The 14,612-nt window shown below is 39.7% G+C and overlaps 2 protein-coding genes across 3 annotated transcripts in view; one reads left to right on the top strand and one right to left on the bottom strand.

The window, feature by feature from the left end:
- Positions 1-4,579, top strand: part of LOC311274872 (uncharacterized protein) — a gene marked incomplete at its 5' end in the record, with an annotated part of 38,046 nt that extends 33,467 nt beyond the window's left edge. The window contains 4 exons of the mRNA XM_084382870.1: positions 616-734; positions 1,159-1,267; positions 1,371-1,534; positions 1,980-4,579. Coding sequence (XP_084238996.1) covers positions 616-734; positions 1,159-1,267; positions 1,371-1,534; positions 1,980-2,100 — 513 coding nt within the window. The 3' untranslated portion in view covers positions 2,101-4,579. The remainder of the gene's footprint in view (positions 1-615; positions 735-1,158; positions 1,268-1,370; positions 1,535-1,979) is intronic.
- Positions 4,580-5,132: 553 nt separating this feature from the next.
- The window catches only part of rab27b (RAB27B, member RAS oncogene family), a 62,213-nt gene continuing 52,733 nt past the window's right edge, over positions 5,133-14,612 (bottom strand). For both annotated transcript variants that reach the window (XM_084339712.1, XM_084339713.1), the window contains exons 4-6: positions 12,745-12,848; positions 12,425-12,548; positions 5,133-11,162 (exon numbers count right to left, since the gene is read on the bottom strand). In XM_084339712.1, the coding sequence (XP_084195838.1) occupies positions 10,976-11,162; positions 12,425-12,548; positions 12,745-12,848 (415 nt within the window). In that variant the 3' untranslated portion in view covers positions 5,133-10,975. The remainder of the gene's footprint in view (positions 11,163-12,424; positions 12,549-12,744; positions 12,849-14,612) is intronic.

Below are 14,612 nucleotides of genomic sequence, written 5' to 3'. Positions count from 1 at the left end.
TGTGTGTGTGTGTGCGTGTGAATGTTCTCTTATTCTTTTAGTCTACACTTCACACGGTGAGACTGTCTCTCTCAATACCTCTCTCCATCTTTCTAATTCAACTTCAGTAGACCTGTAGTGGATTTGTGAGGCAGGTGCTGATATTTAAGTTTTTAAGTTTTCAAATAGAATTAAAATAGATGTGTGAACTCTGATTCATTTTTTAAGCATGATATTAAGAAATATTTTTGATTCGATCTCTTGATTCAAAATGTTATTATTTTTGAAGTGTGACCAAGACACTGAAGGTACTGAGCAGGACATTAAGTGTAAAAATCAACTTGTCAGTGCCCTCTGGTGGACAAACTGTGTACTAGAGGCACATGTACACTGATATGTCTGAGAAGCCAATGTATGTATGTAACGGCCATCCCAGTCAGGTTCTGATAGTCATGTGGAGATAACCGCCAGATAACTGTGTGAATATTGATAAGAACTTAAACTGAAAGACTAAAAAACATTTTAGTGTGTAAATAATAAAAACAAAAAATAGAGGAACAAATGGAAAATGAGCTAGTTAGACATAATCTCTAAATCTCTAACCTCATGTCTGTGTGTGTGTGTTTGTGTGTGCAGCTGCGTGAGCTGCGTCTGGAGGTGGAGGAGCTTCACAGCTCCAAAGTTCAGGAGGACGTCATCTCCAGGACGGAGAACAGAGTCAAAGAGCTGGAGAACGCTCTGAGGACCGAGGAGAGGTCAGTCACCTCCGTCAGCTGTGTCTTTCTGATCAACTAAAACATGTTCCTGAGGCATTCTGTCTGTATTATACATAATGTAACGTTCACTGCTCTAGTTCTGATCATTTGGTCTGGACCAAAGTACAAACTGATGCAGGTCTGGACTAATTTAGTTCTGTTCACAGTGATGAACCAAGATCTGTGAACATGACACAGCATTATTTGAACTTAGTGACAGCTTATTATTGACTGTTATCCTGCATCGTCAGCACTATAATAAGCTCATGAAGAAATACTTGATCATGAGCATTAATATGAGACACTGTAACTGGACCTCATGTGTCATAAATAGTCATTATTATTACAGAAAAAGGCACCTTGTAAAGTAGCTGTTGTCTAATGTGTGTGTGTGTGTGTGTGTGTGTGTGTGTGTTTTGTGCAGGAACAAATCTGTTCTGTCAAACAGCGTCAACAAACTGGAGAGGAGGATCAACGAGCTGACCGACCAGATGGAGGAGGAGCACAGGATAGCTAATGAGCAGAAAGACCTGGTACATTTGAGTTTGACTTTTCATGTCTCAGTTGTTGCTGTTAATATGTTCGTCCAGTCCCGTGTGTCCAAACTAACCCGCTGCGCTGTGATTGGTCCTCCAGATGACCCAGCGGATCCGCTCCCTGAAGCGCCAGGTGAACGAGGCGGAGGAGGAGGCGAGCAGGAAGGAGGCGCAGTACCGCAGCACCCAGAGAGAGCTGGCCGAGGAGAGGGAGACGAGCAGCCGGCTGCAGAGGCAGCTGCTCGACCAGCACCTGCAGACAAAGTACATGCTCACACACACACACACACACACACACACACACACACACACACACACACACACACACACACACACACACACACACACATAAACAGAAAGGGCCAGAAGTCACACATATCAAACACTCCTACAGATGTAAAATAAGCCATGAACATTTGCTTTTTGTGGATTTTTATAGATTGTCTTTTAAGCGATGTATCAATCGTTAACATGGTGTGAAGCATCAGTATGGTTGCTATGGTTACCAGACTTTAAACTGTTGTCCAAACCTGCCTTCCGATCTGAAATAAGTGTTTTTCATAGCCACCGCGTAAAGAAAGTTGTGGACCAGTTTCCTCTACACTGAAACACAATAAAGTTAGAATCTACTTTCGTGGCAGAAAATCAAACAGCGCCTCTCTCTCTCTCCCTCTCTCTCTCTCTCTCTCTCTCTCTGTCTCTCTAACAGACGTAAGGAGACTCTGACTATCCGTCAGACTCTGGACAACCTGAGGCTGGACCTGAGTGTTGACGACGAAGATGAGGATCAGCTGCCACAAGAACAAACAAACAACGTCACCAAAGTCTGAACCCCTTACACACTAACACTGACGGTGCAGTCAGGGACATGTGTTGTTGGCCTATTGGTCTCTTGACCAGAAGAGAAAAGAAATCGACGTCTCTGGAAAAAAGAAAAAGAAAAAAAAGCTACACGTCACCAAACCCAAAAGTCTACCAGGATCTTGTCCTGCATCACTGTTGGCTCCGATTTGTTTAAATGTTTATTATCAGTTTTTGTTACAGATGTTGTAATTTCCTAATAATCTCATAGAAAGTGTCCTGGGAAGAGCTGACCTGCTATACACATGACAAAAAAAAAAAACAACTAATGGGTTAAATTGCAATTAATTGAAATTGATTTGAGGAGCACCGATTGAATTATATGCCTGCAGTATTTTCTCTATAATTAGTAGACATTCCATAATTATGGCCCCCTCCTGGTGACCAGCAGGAATTACAACAGTAATCCATCGACATAAAACATCCCAAGGAGCACAGTCAGTGTGACAGACCCAGAAAGAACGATACACTTTTCAACAATGGAGTCGAACGCCTCTTTTGACACGTTGAACATCATCTTTTCTATCACATAGAATATCAAATAGAATCACGTTCTGCTTGTTTGCCAAAGATAACACATGTACAGACAGCTGTAGACGTACAGTACACAGAGGGGAAAACTTACACAAGTAATGACATTATGAGGATTTGTTAAATTTGTTTGTTTGTTTTTTTTAGTTTTGGATCTGTTCTTGTAGTTGCTATAACAGACATCAGGAGTCTGTTCAAATAAGCTTTAACCAGCCAGAAGTGCATCTTAGAGTTGAATTTTCTGCGTCATTCAGTGGCTATCCTTAGTCCTGGGCTAAGAGTCGACCCTGGAATCACTTAGCCCCTTTTCACACACTAAAAGGGCTCCACAATTCATACTGCAGTTCTGCTGGCACTGTGTTAAATGTCTGTTGGAACATGCAGCTAATGTTTACTCTCTAGAACATTGTGTGACTACTCTGTTTACCTTTTAGCCCCATGTTGATTTTCAGGGTCTAACTTGGGGCTAACCCTGCTCTGGAGCGGGGCCAGCAAGTCCACGGCTAATGTTGGGGCTAGGAAGGATCTAAGAATGCATTTAGCCCTGAATTAAGCGCAGCATGAGAGACCCTGAGGAATCAGTGGTTCCCTGTAACTTTGACAAACTTCTCTGGTTTGGCAGCGTTTGTTTCTCGCTGGTAGGTCTTTCATTAGGAGGGATTTTTAATGTTAAAAGCTGTTTAGTGTAACGTGTGTCTCACATTCATCTGCAGTATTTGAACATATTCCACGCTTGTTGCTGACATATTACAGTGTAATGACACACAACATGGTTTAACTGTGGAGGAGGGATCTTTGGCTCGTAGCTGTTTTTGATTCACACACAGACACACAATTACAATACTATTTATATTGAAAACTTTTAAGTGTTTATGTTGTTTTTATGATTTGAAGATTATTGAATTTTCTGTATTTCCCAAACAAATTTAGATGATGACATTTTGCATGATCTTAGAAATCAGTTTTTTAAAGGGTTTGCTGCTGTATTGATGTAACACAGTATGTGTTAATGATTTGAGGTTTATGGGATAAGATCAGCAACGAAGACACAAACAAAAATCTCAGAACACACCGCATCTCTTCTTTAGCTGTATTTTTGTTCACTCACAAGTGACAAAAATAACAAATGTCCTTCCAAAATACAGATTTTTAAATGTTTATAAGTTTACCAGCTGAGATGTTTTGCTCTCAGAAGTTAAATAAATGTCCAAAAACTGTTTGGATCCAAGATGTGGGTTAACGTAAATAAAAAACTTTAATGGACTGTTGTGTTAGAAACACGGATCATATTCTATGTGGTTTTCTGCATGCTTTTATTTTGAAGGGAATTACTTTTTCAACCAATTCAGCATGCAGACACAAACCAACAGGTGTGGGTAGTTGAATTTGATGAATCTGGAGAACAATCACTGCTTTAATTGTCAAATACCACCTGCAGCCAAAATATTAGTTAATACTTTAATTTGAAAGAAAACCCAACCATGATATAATGTATGTTCTGTACCTGCTCCCCGCTTGAAGGACGCCCGTCATAAACACATAGTCTAAGGCTGATTCTCAGATACATTTGCTTTATCTGTTATGTTTACATTTGTTGGTGTATTTTGCTCTTTTTGGAAGCAGGAGCATAAAACACAAATTGTGTCAATGAAAAACTTTCATATCACTGCTGTTGGGAATGTAACTGCTGCAGTATCACTATAGAGTTTTAGGTCTATCTTTTCTAATAGCAAAAGGAAGTGATGGTGTCTCCACACATGTAAAAAGAAATAGAATACACCGACTTATTTTTGTAATTACTCTTCACTTTCTCCTGGTTCTGCTGTTCTCGGGTATTTATTTTTTGTTTTTCACGTTCTCTCTTTTGGTGAGAAGTTTCTTAGTACAAAATGCAAATAAAGTCTTGTCCACTGTGAATTCTGGGCGCCGTTGTGTGTTTGTGAGAAAAGTCTGTTTTACAATCATCAATCGATCAATCAATCAATCAATTATTCAAACAGCATGCTGCTCTTTTTCAGATTTTTCTCCAAAATGTAGATGAAAAGCCCTCACGTACAGTAAAATGGGCTTTACTGTAACAGCAAATATTTGGTACCACAAGTAAGAATTTCCAAACTTACAACTGTCATGAGCAGATGTATTTGAATGTTTTTATTGAAATCGGGCACTTCTACATATGTTAAAAACAACAGAGGTGTTAAATTCACCCTTGTGTGCCAAAGGCTCTGACTCTGGTGTCATTCTTCAGTTTTATGTAATTGCAAATACTAAAACATACCAAAGTATTTCTGGTATGTTTGATCCCATATTGAGCAGGTGCCAGATAGGCAGGGATTTGCTGCCAGGAAATCTTATTAAGTACATTTTTTATATTTAATATTTCTGAGCTTTCACATGACGACACAGCAGAGATATCTGCATCGAAACCAGAGCCGAAGCAGACTCTTCTGGAAAAGGAAAAGCCACGGGATAAAACAAACACAGAGATTTATTTGCAGCTCTGACATCAGAAACATTAAACGCATCACAGGTCATTCCATTCTCATTGTGTCAAACATGCTGACGGTGCAACAAACCCAACAAACACACACAGGCATCGATACACGCAGTGAAAACTGAAGAAACGTGTACAAACCGCAGGCATCAGAGAAAATTCACACACAGAGGATTTCCAAAAATAAAAGCTCTTAGAGGTACTTGGATTGATTCGTTGTTTTGATATATCAGGCACAAAAAACAACATGATGACTTCTGGATCTTTTTTCCTCCGCTTGTAAATCTATAATCAATAATGCATTAAAATATTCAGTAGCTCACAAACGTTACAGAGGATCAGACAGAAGAGTTAATAACAGGCACAACATGACTCTTCAAACAGTGTAAACTTTCAAAGTGAATTCAAAAACTACCAAAAGGAAAACATGATTCAACACAGCCAGAAAATAAATGTCATGTCAATAAATGTGGCAGAACTGAATACTGAATTTAAGCAAAAAGGCATCAGGACAAATGTTTTGTTACAATTTAAATCAAATCTGAGGAAATGTAATGAGCAACATAAAAAGAAAAAGCTTTTGGATAAAAGCTGACAAGTTGGTTCAGAAGATTGTCACAATTAAAAGGCATTGGGTCATGATGTTAAGGAGAACGGTCTAGACGAGGCGCGCTGGAAATTTGGACTCTCAAACACGAAGAAAACCACCAGTAGCTCGACGCCGGTGCAGTTTTAGTTTGGTTAATTTTGCCCCGTTGCTTAATTTCATCTGAGCTGTGGGTTCGATTGTACTTCATGTTTCTTTTGTTGTAATTGTAAAATAAGTACATTAAAGAAACTAAAGGAACAAAATGACTTTTTTTAATTCTGCAACTTACTTGCCGGATCATCTTGATTATATTCTACTCATTTTTTTTCAAAGTCACAACTGAACTGTTTCACCAAACTTTTACCAAAAATACGGAAACTTTTCGAAAAACTGAGAAAAGTTATACTTTCAAAAAGTTGAGCTTTTTGAAACATGTATGTACGACATGTGTGAGACATTTTAAAGTTGCACTATTTAATATTCTTATGGTAACAATGGATTGTGTAATGTGAATGGTGACACTCATAATGAACCTACAGAGAGTTATGCAGCACAATTCAGAGCTTTTTAGCCGCTTGTAGCTCATTGTTTTGGTTTTACGGCACATTTAGTTTATAGTTCGGTCTCATCAACCCTATTTCCAGCAGCGGCAGGCAAACACCAGAAAACGTTAGCCGCTGGCCAGATATTCTGCTCAGGCGTTAGCCAAAGCAGAGCTTAAAGGAAAGTAAACACTGGAATTGGATTCATCAGATGGACACAAACTCGACTCTGATGGAATGAAAATATTACTGTGTCCGCAGCTGTTTGCTAACACGTTAGCCGTAACAACTTTGTAAGGTCCAAATATGTCAGCTCTGTGTTCTCAGCCTTTCACTGCTCCAAAGTGGTCAAAACTTTCAATTGCAGAACACAACGGCACCACTGCACTCTGTAACCATAATTTCCAATGGCCTGGCCAGTTTTTCGCTACTTTAAGCCAGTGCCACCATCGCACACTGCTTAGTGAGCTAGTGCCCTGATGTTCAAACAGGTTAAACTGTGAGAATATTGAACTTCAGCAAAAATTTGGCAGGTGTGGCAGCGCTCTGGGGTTGTGTGGGGCTGGCCGGATGGAGCGGAGGGGCAGAGCGGCTGCTCAGCTGCTCAGAGCTAGCCGGCTCTGGAGGAGAGAGTCATGTGCAGAGCCAGACCTTCTGAAGAAAGAAACTCCTGGAGTCACATCAGATTCTGCTCTGATCCGGAGCCGACCTCCACTGTTGGGTGATGCTCTGTAATGTTGACTACTGGCTGAAGCTGGAGGGTAAATGCACTTTTCTTCATAAACGCAACTTTACAGAGAGGAGAGGGGAAAAGAAGAGAGTGAACCGGAGTCTCTGGTGAGTGCTGAGTTCATTGTGACGTTGACCTGATTTCAAACACGCAGACACACACACCCTCAGTGTGTGACATCGCTCGCTATAGCTTCCAGCGTATGTACAGTAAAGGAATCTGCCTGTTTGGGGTCAATAAATGCTTGAGCGAGTGTGAACGCACCATCAAAGATCCAATATGACTGAAATACCACTCGCTTAACTGAAAGACCTGCTTTGTGAATGAAAACTGAAGAAAAATAAAACATTTTAAGAGGATTTGCTTCTGTAAATATTTATGAATACGTAACCTGTATCAGGCTGAAATAAAACATTAAATCTGCAGTTCTGAACGATAAAAAGTAAGATCAGCTGAAACAGTGCAACCAAACCTATAGAGATACAGCATTTTCTGGGAACATTATCACAATGACGCTGCTAAGTAACCGGGAGAGAATGTTACAACACGAGCCATCTCCTTATGTCTTAATAATCAGCGAATTAACAGCAATGAGTGTTTAATATGGCACTGAGATCAGCTGCTGGCAGACAACTCTGCTTGGCTTCAAAACAAACACAACAAAACAAAAAACACATTTTTCTTAGTGTGAAGGCAGTTTTTCTCTGAGTGTACAGCAGAATGAGGTTTGGATTTGTTGAAAACAAATACTTCTTTGTCGCTTCTGTTTTTTATATTTGGCACAGACTAAATAAAGGTGACGACGAGCTGAAGCCAAAGCTCTATGACACTGGAACTCGTTTATGGATCCAGAGAGCACAATACTAAAAATATTACTGAAATCATTTCAAAACGTTATCATCTTTTAACATGACCACAGCAGTGTTTTGCGATTATTAAGCCACACATACAGTATACTTAATATTACTGCTGACCTATTTGGCAGCCTGAAAACCAACCTGCAATAATCCTAATGTTATGCAGCTGTGAGTTGGGACTACTGTAAGTCCTTCCCTTTGCTCACTGAAGGACAAAATAAGGATCTAACTGCCAGCAGGCGGCAAGCAAAAAGATAATTTCCCTTGTTTTTGGTGCACCTAAACTGGGCTCAAGATTTTTCATGAAGTAAGGCAGATCAAGGTGGTACTTGACGTAAGGAAAACTGTTGAGTTGCACTGAAAACAAAAGATATCATCTTGGACTCGACGCCGATTTTGGACTTTTATATTAACATGATTTTTTTTTGTGAATGAACTTCTGAGAGGCATCTAACGAGTCATGTTGTTGCTGTGCTCGTGGTAGAAAAACATGCAGCCTTTTCAAACTGAACTCAGTTGAATTTACTTTAAATCTAACGTGATTTCATTACTTTTTTTTCGCACAGGAGCTGTTAAATGGTCTGCAATGAACAAAAAAACAATACAGTGTTAAGCAACATAACACAAGTTTTGATACATACAAAAGTTGGTCCACAGTAACTTCACATGTTGAACCAAAAAAAGTCCAGTTCAGAGCAAAGAAAAATAGTCTCAAACAACTTCTACTGTACTTCAGCAGTTTATAATAGTGTATTTTCTTCATGTTAGACACACATGTTTACTGATAAATCATAAGTTTTGGGTTAATTTGATAATTGAGATTAAGAGCAATAGCAAATAAAAAAATAACATGAGAGTTTTCTCTTAACGGACATGCAAATATAAAAAGAAAGAAAGAAAGGAAATGGGAGTATGAGATATGAAGAACATAAAAAAAAACATGACAACACAAATAATAATCTATTTTTTTTTTTTACATTTCTTTTCATATAAATAATTGGTCACTTTATATTCTAACAACATTGGTCATGTATGGGGCCTTAAAGCGATATTTCACTTTGTGTGATCATCTGTAACAAACACATGAGAGGTCGGCGTCTGAAACCAGCTGCTCTGAAAGCTCAGTCACCAGGAAACAGTCAATTTTCATGATAATGTTGCTGATTAGATATAATTATCTCCACTCACAAATTAGTTTCACGTTTTCGGGTGCCTTTATACTGACTTACAGTACATGCCATGTTTGTTCTATCCGTAAAATATCCATCATCTTCTGGATCACAGTTGTGTCATTTTATGCAAATGTTAGCGAGTTAGGGTGACGTTAAATCTTCTGAGCAGCTGATATTCTAGCCGACTTATCTCGACTTTCACATATATCAAAGTCTGTTCCTCCACAGTGGAATAACGCTTTAAATGCCAAGGCAGTAGATCGATTCTGAACAACGTGTCTATCCTGGTTTAGGACACTCCAGAAATAATGAAACACAATGCAAGCCTTGTTTTCTCCATTGCACATGTGCCACGCTGTACCCATGATCGTTAATGTAATCTACAATTTGATTCATGTTTCTATCAGCAGTCTGGCATCATAGGCATCATAGTGGAGGTCTAATGGGGAGTGATCTGCTAACAGAGAGCTAGCTGAAGCATTTTTGGGTTTTTTTAGCTTACTATCCTATTTCTTAACTTGTTTTAATGTTTTGTTTCTTGATGTCTTCCTACTTGTTTTTAATGTACTTGAAATGCATTTTTTAATGTCATTTTTATGCCCCTGTAAAGCACTTTGAGTTGCCTTGTGTCTGAATTGTGCTATACAAATAAACTTGCCTTGCCGAATGCTATTGTTCTAGTATCAGAAAGAGCGACTGTCGCATGAAGACTGATAAAAAAAAGTATCCTGGTCAGTTCTTTTTCTAATTGATATGTTTCTATATGAAAGTTACTGAAACTTTCCTTACTCCAAACTCTAATCAGCTGCTTTTGTTAATATTAGTGAGCCTCTGCAGACACTGCCAAGCAATGATACACTGTTAGCTAGTTGCTAGCTACAAAATCTGTATTTGAAGAGGTTTCATTGAAAATATGAATGCATAACAACCATGTTGATCATCAGCAGGATACTGTAGGCACAATAATCTACTCTGACCAGGAGGGTTTGGAAAAATAACTTTTACTTTCTGTCGGTAGTATCTCTGTTGTCTGTTTTAATTTATTTATACTAATATAAAATTTCATGTAGGCCTCATATTTACACAGCTTATTGTTGATTCAGATATTATTAAATATTCTAAAGTTGTCTAACAGGTGGCAACGACCTCCAACACAACACTGGACCCAACTGTACAAACATTTGGTGTATTTTTAAAAAAACAGCTCGAAACGCTTAAAAATAACCAAGTGTGGATGTATGGGTACAGCAGTGAAAAATGTGCAGTGTGAAAACAGGGAAAAAAAAAAAAACTATGGTCACACAGGTGCTCAGCCCGGTCCAGGAGGAAAGGTTTCAGGAGAGGACCATGACGTCATTCACACACTCATACATACACAGCCTGATGTTAAACTCTTAATGACCCAGATTTGGCTGTCACCGGATGACAGGACGCAAAATCTTTCCCCCTGTCACAAAGTGATGAACAGATCCGACTTTAAAGAGTTCAGATTAAAAATTTAAATCTCTTTTTGCCTCTTTTGGATCCGCTTAAATCATTCAAACCACTCTGCGAGCGGAGCTTAATTCCCAGGCTGCGTGTTTAAACCGAGGTACATTTTGTATCCGACAGTGATGAAACCGTCCCCTTCTGTTTGATTTCCTCCTAAACAGCATTCAAAGGCAGACAGGCTGAGACTGTATTACCTTGAGAATCCACTAGAGGGGGACAGGGTTGTTTCATTGCCAAACTGGCAGACAGTTGTAAAAGGATAAAGGGAGGAGAGGAAAGCAAAGAGGAGCAGAAGATGGTTAATTAGAGAGACAGAGAGTGAGCGGGAGAGGATGAACAAACATGCAATCAAAGATGACAGAGGAGGTAAAAGAAGGAGGGAATGTGGCGAGTGGAAGGGACGGACGACGGAGGAGCTCTGACTGGTCGTTTCCTGATCTAGCATGCACATTTCTTCTCGTTAGGCTGCACGTCGTCAAGCTTTGTGGCCCCGTTGCCATTAGCCGGCTCGGCGGGCGGTTTGTCGACGCACTGCTCCATCCTCTTCATGACCAGGTCCAGCAGCGTTATCACTGCCTTGTCCACCTCCGCTCCTGTCGCTGCACTCGTCTCAAAGTACGGGATTCTGCAACAAACAAGAAAAGAAATATGTCTTTGAAAGCACCATGATAGTAGAAGGTTTTAGCCCACAACACGACAACCACTTTCCAAATAATCCCACTGTTATTAGATTGATTGCAATTGGTTCATTTTTATTAAAATCATCTTATAGAAATTCATTTAATGCAGATTGTCCATTAATTTTTTATATACTGTGGAAATAAGACTGAAGATGTGAATGTAAATGTGAATGTATGCAATCTGTAGATACATTTTAAATTAAATCTTTTAACTTGCAGTGTCTCAAGTTGACACTGTACCTACATTCCTGAACAATTTTAAGTTCCTCAGAAAGACAGATATTATCACTTCCTGGAACCGGCTTTTGTTGCCAGGCAACATCAGACCCATGTCTTGGCTGGCTGGAATGACACCAGGAAACGATTTTTACCTCGTCTAACAGGAAGTCATTTGTAGATGCCAGTGCGTCACGCAAGTCTGCCTGTGATGTTGTGTTTTGTCGCGCTGCATGTCTTACAGGTAGCTCTTCAGTGAAGGCGTTTGAGATGAAGCTGCTGAGGTGCCAGCTGACGAGCACGCTCTGAAAGCAGCTGAAGTCTGAGTGATGAAAGCCGCTGAAAGGCCTACTACTAGGCCTACTTATGCTGCTGTTGGGTACAAACTTGTGGCTGTTGCGATGTTGTTTAGATGTGGTTTTGATCTGCTACATAATTAACAAGCTGCCTCCACACGCGGCTCACCTGCTGTCATGACAACGGAATAAAATAATCCTAAACGGGAGGTGTGGTTTTTGGTCACCCTACAAAATGTACTGTCAAGTCAGAGAGAGAAACAAAAAGAAGGGAGAAGCACAGTAAACAGCTATTATGTGGGGAGCACTGTGGAAACAGCAAATGTACAGTCTCCCTTTATTCTAAGCCGAGCTCAGGGGACATGAATTAGACACTGGCTAACTGACCTGATGGACTTTAAATTACTTTATGGATAAAATGAAGAAAGCACTCAGAGGCTACACCACATTGTGCCGGATAGGTTATAACTACATTATAATATTTAATTCTGAATATAGGCCAACGCTGAGGGAAAAAGAGTCTCCAGTGAAAGTGAAAAGATCTCTGATAAACTGGTTTTATCCTCCTGTGAACACATCAATGCAAAGCTGAAGTACATTGTGTTCAGCCCCTCCAATGTTCTTAATATTCCAGTAATCATTATTCCAAATAAAACACATGCACCAAACACAGAACATGAAAAAACAAAACCTACCCGTATTTATCAGCCAGCTCCTTGGCCTGTTTCTCCTGAACCTCCCGCTGGTCGGCCAGGTCCGCCTTGTTTCCTACCAACACGATATCTGGATTCTCACAGTAGGCATTGGCCTGTAGCTGGCCTGGAGGGGATTACAAATGAACAACAGCAGCAAACAAATGAGATGTGCTAGTGTAAATAAAAAAACTGTATTCATGCAGAGCTGAATGTGTGAGCGGTGTATCGGTAGAACTTCAATAAAGGAGAAAAAATCTGCAAATAGTTTTTACTTTATTTTATGCTTCCTTCATTAGGCAGAAAACTGTGAAAACACATACTCATCCAGTTTCTGACGTTGAGGAAGCTCTGCTGGCTGGTGAGATCAAACATCAGCAGGAACCCCATGGCGTCCCTGAAGAACGCCGTCGTCAGGCTGCGGAACCTGGAACACACAGGAAAACAATTTCTCTATGAAATATGAAAGTAATCCATTACTTCCACTACAGCCTCAGTACTTCATTTCACTCTTTTGACGTCTGTCTTGGTGGTGATTCGGAAAATTCCCCACAGAGAGATCCAGTGTGTGGGATTTATGCAGATTCTTGGCAGGGTCTATTGGCAGATATGGAATATAATATTGGCAGAAATTAAATTCAATATTCTTAATTATATATTCATTAGTGTGTAATCACATGAGCCTTTTATATCTGCAGAGGGAGCGTGTCCTCTTGTATGGAGTCTGCCATGTTTCTGCAGAACAGACAAACCAAGCCCCAGTGTTGATGCTACAGTGTGTTGTAACAGGGTGACTGGTGTCTCTGTCTCAGCCTCTCTGCCCCCCCACCACTTGTCTCTGCACTATGTGACTTCAGTGGGAGAGTAGGATCAGTGTTACATACTGTACAGGCAAGTTTTCAAGACATAACATTGGTATGATGTGCTGAACTGCACCTACATGACATCTGACAAATTGTTACAGACCTGGGATTTGTATTGCAGAAAATGCCAATTTCTACATAATGTTGCTTTAAAATACTTGATTATCAAGTTTCTCAGCCACTTTTTCTCTGATTTTTTTATTATGTGTTTAAAGATTCCCACCAGACATGTTTTTGTAACGTTTGCTTCAAATTAACTTTGACGCTGATGTTGTTGCTCCTCAAAAAAAAAACATAAAATCCTCATTAAATTACATTTATTCCTTCTCCCTCTTTGAAAAATGCTGAATCAATGAATGTGCAAAAAAAGTTTCATTTCAAAAGTTTTACTGCCAGACACGAGATGCCTCCTACTTCTCTGTATTGTGACTATCGTGGAGCATTTGGTAGCTAAAGGAGCTGGTAGAGACCAAAACTGAGCTAAAAGACAGTGTGTAATGAACTCACATTTAACTGCTGTGCAGAAGCTCAACTCTAAAAGTGTGAAAAGGGAACTGTTTGCTAACAAGCTCACTGTCTGTGCTGTTTACAGCTTGTTTCCAAGGCCATAACTGTTAAAGCAGATTTAAATGTTTAAGACTTATATAAAATAAATCTAAACACGGACTATGGGTTTATGCAAAACACTGTCAGCTTATGACCAGTGCTTTTTGCATGACGGATAAAATTCACTCCTTCAGCCACAGAGATTTAGCTGTAATACTTACCTGTGACTGACTTGAGCAAAATACACAAAGTGGTAGATGCATGCTGCTGTTTACATCCACAACAGATAGTAATGGTACTTTGTGTGACAGCAGCGAGGAACACAACTCCGTGTAAACATTACGTGTGAAGCTTTATAAGCAAATATGTAACATGCAAACAGTCGGGACAAAGCGACAGGTGAACTGCTCACACAGGTGGAGTAATGAGTAAACGATCATGAAGATCAGTTCATGAAAACAGGAGTTGTTTTCCGTTACGCCGAGCTGAAGACATAAAGTTAAATTATGTAACTAACACTGACTCATCCTGCAGTGAGTCATCAGACCTTCATAAAAAGATTCAATAGATCGAGGCTAGTTTCAATTACAGACCACACACACACAATCACACACACACACTCACACACAAGTGATTGACACTTACTATATATACAGACAAAGAGGCACACACACCAACAAACACAATCATAGGCGCTGATCTGCTGTTCCTCTAAACACCCAGTGTGATTATACATGCTCCATTTCTGCTACAAGTTTTCTAACTTTGTCACAACTAAGTTT

Source organism: Pagrus pagrus (genome assembly GCF_965226575.1).
Source record: "Pagrus pagrus genome assembly, chromosome: 19".
NCBI classification, from domain to species: Eukaryota; Metazoa; Chordata; class Actinopteri; order Spariformes; family Sparidae; genus Pagrus; species Pagrus pagrus.
This window is presented reverse-complemented; position numbering and strand designations above follow the sequence as displayed.